This window comes from Lynx canadensis, chromosome A1, assembly GCF_007474595.2.
Source record: "Lynx canadensis isolate LIC74 chromosome A1, mLynCan4.pri.v2, whole genome shotgun sequence".
Classification (NCBI taxonomy): domain Eukaryota; kingdom Metazoa; phylum Chordata; class Mammalia; order Carnivora; family Felidae; genus Lynx; species Lynx canadensis.
Window position 1 is genome coordinate 100,086,133 of NC_044303.2, and position 10,509 is coordinate 100,096,641.

General features: G+C 40.9%; 1 protein-coding gene across 1 annotated transcript; it reads left to right on the top strand.

Annotated features, from left to right (window-relative positions):
• Positions 1 to 5,536: 5,536 nt before the first annotated feature.
• On the top strand, positions 5,537 to 6,265 carry FTMT (ferritin mitochondrial). Its single transcript, XM_030298364.1, has one exon. The coding sequence runs from the start codon at positions 5,537 to 5,539 to the stop codon at positions 6,263 to 6,265; it is 729 nt and encodes a 242-aa protein (XP_030154224.1).
• Positions 6,266 to 10,509: the final 4,244 nt, after the last annotated feature.

A 10,509-nucleotide genomic window follows, 5' to 3' on the forward strand; every position in this document is an offset into this window, starting at 1 on the left:
ATCCATATTCCAGTGATCAGTGGACTTCTCTCCACCCTAGATTCATCACATTTTGGACTTCTAACAGCAAGCAATTTTGAAAGGGCCAGTATCAGTAATAAAGATGAAGAATTGCTTGTGTGATTAACCATGTTTGAACATTAAAGAAAGAATGAAAAGAAAGAGAAAGAGACAAAGAAGAGAAAAGGAGAAAATATGTCTTCACTACAAGTATGTACAAGTATAAAGGAGTAGACTTACTTTTCATTTTTCCTTTTCCTCATTATTTATGACTCTGCTTCCATCTATTAACGTAAAACGATAGAGTGATGTTTAAATATTTTCCAAGATAGGTAAATTCTATTTTTTTTACATTTATTTAATTTTGATAGACATAGAGAGACAGAACACAACTGGGGGAGGGGCAGAGAGAAGGAGACACAGAATCCGAAGCGGGCTCCAGGCTCTGAGCTGTCAGCACAGAGCCCGACGCGGAGCTCGAACTCACAAACTGCGAGATCATGATCTGAGCCAAAGTCGGACGCTTAACAGACTGAACCACCAGGCGCTCCCCAAGGTAGGTAAATTCTACAAAAATATTTAGTATTTAAAATCAAATGCTTTGAAGAAAATACCAAAACACGATTCAGTGAATTACAATCCACTTTCATATAGTTCCTAAATCTCCAAGTGGCAAAGCATTTTCACATATAATACAAATACTTTACCCAATACATCTATAAAGAAGAAAATAGAAGATATTGTTATTCCTTTAAAGGCTGAAATCAGCAAAGTACAGAGCTTTTCTAATAACTTAAAGTGAAGCCATCTCTCAATATACTTGACAAACACATGCTAGGCAAGCTGATATGCCATAGGAAATAAAAATCCCTATCCCCATTCTTCTGGGGGATAGAAGCATTGTGCCAAGACTAAAAATTTAAAACTGAGTAGGATGGGTAGCCAGAGGGCAGGAGGGGGGGGGGTGCAAAATGGGTGAAGGAGAGTGGGAGGCATAGGCTACCAATTATGGATTGAGTAAGTCATGGGAATGAAAAGTACATCACAGGGAATACAGTAATTGTATTGTAATATTGTAATGGCATTGTATGGTAACAGAGGGTAGCTACAGTTGTGATCATAGCACAATTTATAGACTTATGGAATGCTGTGCACCTGAAACTAACATAACATTATGTGTCAACTACAATAAAAAAAAATGAGGAGGATGAGAAGCTGTGCCCTTAAAGACACACACACACACACACACACATATCAACATACATACAAGCATGCACATGTGCATGCCCATATACAACCATATGATATGATATACTCTCAGCATAAACAGTCTTCAACAACAACAAAGTAGTGATTAATTCCAAACGAAGTTATCTGAGACCTTACAGAGAAAGTAACATATTTGATGGGACCTAAAAAGATGAGATGGATTTCATGAGGAAGTAAAAGAGGAGAAGACAGCAAGGTGGGGAAGTAGAGGCAACACCAGAGAATCTCGAAAGCTTAGACAGGTGTTCAAGGAGGAGAAGAAGTCATTAAAATGGAGGAAGAAATGACTCGTGAGGAATGGTGGGCCATGATCTAGGTGTGTACTTTTGGTAGAAGACCATTAATTTTACTATGAATACTAGAAATCAAAATGTCCCTCAGATAAGAATCCTTGCATTTTCAAAGTCTAGCAAAATACATGACAAACTTTGTAAGGGAACAAGAAACATTTTTGACAAGTTAACACAGGACGTTTAAGTGTGTATTGTGTTTTATGGCCTTGTTTTGCATTACATTTCATGTACTGCATTTATTTTATATCTATGCTTTTTATTACTTTGGGGATAAGCATTTATATGAAGAGCATCATTTCTACTAAAACACTGGTAGCAGCAGTTAGCATTTAACACCACTCTAAAGGATCATTTTCAGAACCTCTCTTTAGGGAACTACATTTTAGGAGAAACAAAACTTTGAAGAAAATACAAGCAAAGATGGATATAGGAAAGCAAAAGTTGGTGGGAAATTTCTTGGTGAATATCAGTTAGATTCTGCCAGCAGAGTTTAAGTGCAGCTAGATCTTAGGTGTCCACCTTTATTTATCGTACACTTTTAAGAAGTTCATCTGAGACCAAGGAGCTTCCTACCAAACTACACATTTGATGTGTCCAGATTATAAAAGAATTTCTACCTCACTATTCCTACATGATAACAATATAATGCGGGTAAGCATACTTTACAAACTGTATAAGTTTTTCCATATGTAATAATAATAATTACTGCTTACTGAATAATTGAAAATGAATGATTTTGAATAATTGAATAGACACTATGCAATAGGAACTGTTAAAGAATATTTTGAGTGCTTATTCTGTGATAAGCACTGTGATAAGTACCCTGCATAATTATTTTATTGATTCCTTTCAGTAACCCAAAGGAAATAAGTAGGATCTTGGATTTATAACTGAGGAAATTGACCTAGAAAGATAAAGTGATTTGCCCAAGGAAATACAGGAAAGTAATACAGAGATGGTAACATACAGATAACAGAAAGAAGACCTGAATATAAGCAGCACTAATATCAAAGATATTAACCATAAGACATCAAACAATCCTAAGAAATGGCTGAACACGTAAAATGGGCAAAAGCTTTGAATATACACTTCACCAAAGATATATATATGGTTAGCAAAGAAGTATGACCAAATATACTCAGCATCATCAATTAAAATGGGAATTCAGATTAAAGATACAATGTCATACCAGTATACATCTACTAGAATGGCTAAATTTTAAGTTTAAAGTGAAATAAATGACAATACCAAGGGTTGCAAGGATATGAAGGAACTTGAACTCTCACATAGTGCTGATGGCCATATAAAAGGGCAAAACCACTTGGAAAAACAATTGAAAGTTCCTTAAAAAGTTAAACCTACACTTACCATATGATCTACCCATTACAAGCAAAATATTCACCCAAGAGAAATAAGCTCATAAAACTACACAAAGACTTGTACGGGAATGTTCACAATAGCTTTACTTGAACAGCCAAAAGCTGTAAACAAGCAGAATATTCATGAGATGGTGACAGAATAAACAGATTGTGGTATCTCTACATAGTGGAATACGATTCAACCGTAAAAACTATTAATACACATGACAACATGGATGGATCTCAAAACCACTGTGCTGAGTGATAGAAACCAGGCAGAAAGGTATATACACAGGTTCTATTTATATGAAATTCTGTAAAGTGTAAACTAACCTACGTAGTGAGGAAAAGCAGACCAGTGGATGGCTGGGATGAGGTGGGGCAGAGAGGCAGGAGGGAGTGATTACATAAGGAGTTGGGGTACCTGTCAGGCTCAGTGGCAGAATATGCGACTCTTGATCTAGTGGTCATTCAAGCCCCAAGTTGGGGGTGGAGTTTACTTAAATAAACAAATAAAAACAAAAATAAAAAATAAAAAAAATACATATAAACAAACCTGAGAGAACTTTGGGAGTTGATGAGTATGTTCATTACCTTGACTCTGATGATGGTTTCACAGACATACCTATGTCAAATCCTATCAACTTGTGCACTTGAAGTATCTGCAGTTTATTTTAGGTCAATCCTATCTCTTTAAAACTGTTAAAAATGTACATGTTGGTTGTTTTGTTTCTATGATTTTTTTAATGTTCCTCTTTTTTTTAATGTTTATTTAGTGTTTAGAGAGAGGGAGAGAGAGAATGAGTAGGGGAGGAACAGAGAGAGAGGCAGACACAGAATCTGAAGCAGGCTCCAGGCTCTGAGCTGTCAGCACAGAGCCTGATGCAGGGCTGGAACTCACAAATCATGAGATCATGATCTGAGCCAAAGTCCATTGCTTAATGGACTGAGCCACCCAGGCACTCCTAATGTTCTTCTTTTAATCTGTGAGAATTACTATCAACATTTTAACGATGTTTTTTTTCTGGGAGAGAAAGATTAGGAATTTTCGGAATTTTCTTCTGTGAGTTAATACTCATTTTCTCAATACACTACAACAATTACAGATATTCTTTTAAAACCAAATACCAGTTTAAATGTAATTTTTTTAAATAGTTACAAACAGAGAGGGAGGCAAAACATTAGAGATTCTTAAATACAGAGAACAAACTGAGGGTTGATTGGGGGGGTGAGGAGAGGTGAAAATGGGTGGTGGGCATTGAGGAGGGCACTTGTTGGGATGGACACTGGCTGTTATATATAAGTGATGAATCATGGGAATCTATCTACTCCTGAAGCCAAAAGCACACTGTATGCACTATATGTTAGCTAACTTGACAATAAATTATATTTAAAAAAATAAATAAATTGAATTTTTAATTGTCCTTTTTATTTTTAATTTAGTATTTTTTATTTTAGTTGAGACACGATGTTACATCAGTTTCAGATGTACAATATAGTGATTCAATATAGTACAATATAGTGATTCAACTTCTCTACAGCTTTGCTATGCTCACCACAAGTGTATGTATCTGCATTAACAAAAGACAGGAAAATAACATCAAGTTTAGAGCTAGTTTATTTATTCCTCCTACTTTTCTACAGTAGCCTATTTTTCTTTGCAGTAAAGATAAACTTTACATTTAAAAATAAAATGTCTTTTTATTCTTTTTTAAGTTTTTATTGTTTTTTATTTATTACTTTTAATGTTTATTTTTGAGAGACAGAGCTGAGCAGGGGAGGGGCAGAGACAGAGGGAGACACAGAATCTGAAGCAGGCTCCAGGCTCCTAGCTGTCAGCACAGAGCCTGATCTGGGGCTGGAACCCACAAACCGTGAGCTCCTGACCTGAGCCTAAGTCCCACGCTTAACCCACTGAGCTACCCAGACGCCCCCAAAATAAAATGTCTTTTTAAAAGAAGGCACTGTCTTCTTACAGACCCTTGGAAATGTGCCTATATACTACTCTGGCAATTATTTCCATACCTACATTTGTTAAAATAACCAGAAAGTCAATTTATAAAGACCCAATTTGGCTGTGGACCCCCAAGCCCAGATAAACGTCTTGTGACTTTTGTTTTCCTCTATGTCGCTGCCCTGCCTCCCCCAGGCCTTGGTCTTTCCACAGAAAGAGGTCACAAAGGGAGGGCAAGTACACTGGGCTCGTGCTTTCTTTTGCTAGTCCTAGTGCCTGCTTTTCTTTCTTTCTTTCTTTCTTTCTTTCTTTCTTTCTTTCTTTCTTTCTTTCTTTCTTTTTTTTTTTTTTTTTTAACAGCACTTTTAACTTAGATGAAATAAGTTACAAACGCCCAAGGGCAGAAATGGGGCAATGTTTCGTTAAATGGAGTTGTCAGGTTTATCCTTCTGCGCCCAACCGCGACAGGCGCGCGCGCCCCCGCCGCCCTCCGCCTGGAACTCGGCGCCTCTCGAAGCGAAGGCGTGTGTGTGTGACGCAGTCGCCATCGCCTAGGGCTGCGTTCTGATGCAGAAGCCCGTGAAGCCTCTGAAGCCACTGGTGCCCGACCGCGCGGTGAGCCGCCTGGGCCTCAGTTTCCCGACTTCTAAAGAAGGGGAACCATGCCGCCCTGTTTCTTGTTCCTCTCTAAGCAGATCAGCAGTTCGCTGGTGTCCCTGCGCAGCGCGCGCCGAGGCTTCGCGCTCCGACCGCTCTGGGTCTCCTGGCGCCCCTCGGGTCCCCAGCCCGCCGCCCCCCGCCGCCCGCTGGCCGCAGCCACCTCCTCCCGGGACCCTGCCGGGCCCACCTCCGCCCCCTCCCGAGTGCGGCAGAACTTCCACCCCGAGTCCGAGGCCGCCATCAATCGCCAGATCAACCTGGAGCTCTATGCGTCCTATGTGTACTTGTCTATGGCCTATTACTTCTCCCGAGATGACGTGGCCCTGAACAACTTCGCCAGATATTTCCTTCGTCAGTCTCGGGAGGAGACCCAGCACGCCGAGAAGCTGATGAGGCTGCAGAACCAGCGGGGAGGCCGGATCTGCCTGCAGGACATCAAGAAACCTGACCTGGACGACTGGAAGAGCGGCCTGAATGCCATGGAGTGTGCGCTGCTCTTGGAAAAGAATGTGAACCAGTCATTGCTCGAATTGCACACTCTGGCCTCAGACAAAGGTGACCCCCATTTGTGCGACTTCCTGGAAACTCACTATTTGAATGAACAGGTGAAATCGATCAAAGAACTAGGTGACCACGTGCAAAACTTGGTTAAGATGGGGGCCCCGGCTTCTGGCCTGGCAGAGTACCTCTTTGACAAGCACACCCTTGGAAATGAAAACAATCACAACTAAGCCACAGGCTGCCTTCCTTGCTGCCCATGGTGTGCCAAGACCCAGAGTCAGCTGACTCCTGCTTTCTTGCCCTTTAAAATGCACCTCCACCTTTATATCCTGTTAAACTGTCCCAATCAAGTGACTTGTGGAGAAAATGTATTTAGCCTCCAGTTAACAAGGGTTTTTTTTTTTTTCTTCCTGTCCAACATCAAGATAATTTTTCTAGCCTGTAAAGTAGCCCAGGATACTATGGTATAAAAAAAGACTGGGAAACAGCTACTGAAAAGTAGATACAAACTTTCTCCAGTTACCAAATATTATTCCAGACCATGAGCCTTCACTAAGATTCTGTGATTTTCTACTGAACAAGTGCCTGTTATTTTCAAGACTTTATGCTAAAGGCTAAAATTGGGAAGATGTGTAAGATAAATATACAAACAACTATAACAAGTTGAAGAATATATATAGTACTATAAAGTACTGTGAAAACCATACATGAAAAATTCTGTGACAACGTTTACCCTTTCCCGGTATTTTCCAAGAAAAAAATAATGTCTGGAGATGATCTGTTTCTAAAGGATTTTGTGATCAAATTCAAGGAAAGCTACACAAAGTGTCGATACTAGCCTTAGGAAGTTATGACACATATGAACATTTTAAGGGCTCTGGGAAATCTGAGAATTAAAAACATCTTGGATTATTTTTGTTTAGCTCAGTGTTTTCCCAAACCTATCCAATCTCTGCTAATTTGTAGGTGTTTTAATTTTTTTCAATGTTTATTTATTTTTGAGAGAGCGAGATAGAGTGAGAGCAGCAGAGGGGCAGAGGGAGAGGGAGACCCAGAATCCGAAGCTGACTCTAGGCTCTGAGCTGTCAGCACAGAGCCCCACACCAGATTCGAACCCATGAACCACAAATCATGACCTGAGCCAAAGTGGGATGCTTAACCAACTTAGCCACCCAGGCGTACCTGTGTGTGTGTGTGTGTGTGTGTGTGTGTGTGTGTGTGTGTGTTAAATGATGATCTAGGTCTGTCTGATTACAAAGTATACACTTCACTATTGGGCTTTATAGCCTCCCTTTAATGTAACTAACTCCTTTTGACAAAAAGAGTGACTACACTGCAGAAAACACATTTCTGTGGCCTTTAAAATGGAGGGGGGTGTGTGGAGGAAGTCACAAAGAAATCCAGAATGAAGGAGGCATCAGCTGAGCACATGTTTTCTTGGGGGCTGGGGGAAGGAGGCATGAGAAAATGAATGCGAGAATATTTGGTCAGCAGGCCCGGGGCTGGACTAAGAACACTGGGTGGTGTTTGGATAGAAGGGCTGGAGCCAAATGTGGAGGGGGTAGGAGGGGCTTAAGCTTAATGTACTGAGCAATGGCAGTGCTTGAAGGGCTCTCAGCAAAAGAGTGCTGTGCTAAGAATTGAGCAATCCCAAGTTTAGTTGTACAGAATACAAACCCGAGAACAACCTAAATGTCTGTGTCAGTTTGGGTCTTCTGAGAAACGTGCCAAGATGGGATTAAGTATATAAGAAATGTCTTAGGGGAGACCAAAAGGCCCTTGAGAGAAAATGGGAAAGGAGCTGGAGAAGCAGATACAGCCTCCAGACTCCATGCAAGTCTGATCCTGGCGGAAGGAAAAAAGGAATGTGGTGCATCGTTGTAAGCAACGTGCTACAAAGCTTTCTGGGAGACCATAGCTGGAGTCGCTCATCAGAGGAATCCCAGGTCTCCCAGAAATGGGCCTGCCTAAGAACATTTCCGGAACTCTGTTATTGACTGGGAAGTGCAGGCTTGCAACAAGCTAAGAGATGAATCGATTTTTCTGAGCAGAGCAGCAGGGTCCTTGGCAAATTGTGCTCCCTGTAGTCCCAGATCTGAGAGGCACATGCACATGACTGCACAAATTCAACAAAATGGTTTAGATTAAAATGCCATACGTGGAATGCCCTACAGCTATTAAATATGATTTTGCCAAGCACATAATGATGTGAGCAGAAATTCACAATGGGTTCTCTTAAAAACGAGAGTATTATGAAACAGGACTATATTATATAATTGTATATAGACAAGTACAGGGGAAATAATATATATGCATACAAAATGGAAGTAGATACACCAACAAAGGAAGCCAGACAGCCTCTTAGTGAGATTGTGTTTGATATTCATTTTCTTTAGCTACTTGTCTTTTTAAAATAAATTTCTTCTTATGGACACCCATTGCACTACTCTCACAACAAGAAAAGTAAAAATCTAAGGTAGAGAGAAAGCAATAGGGCCTGAACATGGCAAAATCAGTGGAAATAGAAACAGATGCTGACGGGAATTTACAGGCAGATTATTTACAATTTTGCAAATGAATGAATGGAGAGAGTTACAAAAATGGGGGAAGAAACGAGGGAATTAAAGTGACAGATCTCAGACCTATGTCACTGGAGAACAGAGGAGCCCAGAATAAAAAGGGATCTTGACAGGAGGAACTACTGGGGTGTGGGGAGTGACAATGATTTGCTGTTGATTAAGCTGATGGGCCTCCCTTTACCTTCTAGACTTAAAGTTGGTTTATTTTGCTGCATATAATCTTATTACGTATCTTCAGAGAATTTCCTCTTCAGTTCTTCTGGATGAGTGTTTTCCAGACTACAGATTCCACCCCATCAGTGTCATGAAATTATTTCGTGACTCGCTAGCCACCATTTGTCATTAGAACAGTTTTGAACAGAAGTGAAAGTAAGTTAAAAAGGGTATTGCCTCCTGAAATTCTTGCTTGCAGTCTCTGTGTGTGTATGTGTGTGTGTTTGCATATTTACCTCCTCAGTAATGTTATTTCTTATTCTGTGTTGCTGTCAAAACATACAATAGCCATTGTCCCAACTCTTTTACACATTGTCATTGTGGATCTCTCAGTCTCCTCCCGCTCAGCGATGTCTGTTGATAATCCCCTTATTTCACTAAGAATTTAGAAGGAATCCCAGGAGAACCTCACACTTCCTTGTCATGGAATTGATCACATGCTTGTAATTGTACAAAGCCTTCTGTTCTGCTACAGGGGTTGAAGCATCTATGCCACTTCCTAAAGCCAACCTCCCATGGTGCCCTGAGTCCCAACCCTTGAGCTTACTGAAGGACTCCAGGACATCACACCTCCAATTATTCTCTTGCTGGCATTATCCATTTTGCCCTTTCTACTGATTGGTTCCCAGGAGAAGCAAAGATGGTGTTATTTCTCCTCATCTTTTTTGGACTTACATTCCCTCCAGCAAACGCTAAGCTATCACCCCCTACTTAGTTTTTTTTTCATACTCTTTTACAACAAAACTACTTTAAAAAGTTATTTCTGTTTCCCATCTCCACTTACCCTGTTCTCTCTTGATCCCCTGCAAGTAAGTCCGTGTACGGTGTTTACCCCCACGCCAACCTTTTTATTTTTCCATCAAGAGCGTCAGTGACTTCCATGATGACAAACCTAGTGCTTCATTTCTCAGCCTTCCTCTCACTCACCCAGCTAGCAGGACTTGTCATTTCACTCCTCAAACACTTACTCACTGTCATTTGCCTCCCTTTCTAATTGCCCCTCAACTTGCTGAACTTAACACATTAAAGTGTCCCAGAACTCTGTCCTCTGGATCTCTTCTCCTCTTTATCTATACTTGTTCTTTAAACATCTCCTCCAGTCCTGTAACTTCTTTTTAAATACCTACCTGTTGAGTTCTAGTCAAAGAAGGCAATGTAGGAAGACCCTGAACTCACCTCCTCCATGGAACTCACCAAATGACAGCTAATTATAGAACAATTCTTCCTGAAGAACTGACCCAAGAGCTAACTGAACAATTTTTGGACAAAGATAGACAGAATGGCAAGAGAACAGCAAGAGAGACAGAGACACAGTAACAAAGGGAATCCCCATTCAGGGACACTGAGAATGGCAGTGGGGAGGCATAGTACCAAGGGGCTGGGGACAGTCCTTGGTTCTTGGGTACAGAAAAAAAAAGCCTTGGTTTAAAAGAGTAACTAGCATATAAAAGAGACAACACTAGAACTCTACCAAATGGAGGAGTGACTGTGGGAGCACTCTCCAGGTTGGAGGGACTAGAGAGAGAAGCACATCCCGCTCCACCTTAAAAGCCTAGACTGGAGCAGGGTCTGGACACCATAACTGGTGGGCCAAGCCCATCATCACAGGGACCCTGAGTACAGCAACCTCAGCAAGCCCAGGATTCGCAAATCTACACCAGCCTGGGTCACCCTGGGACTCA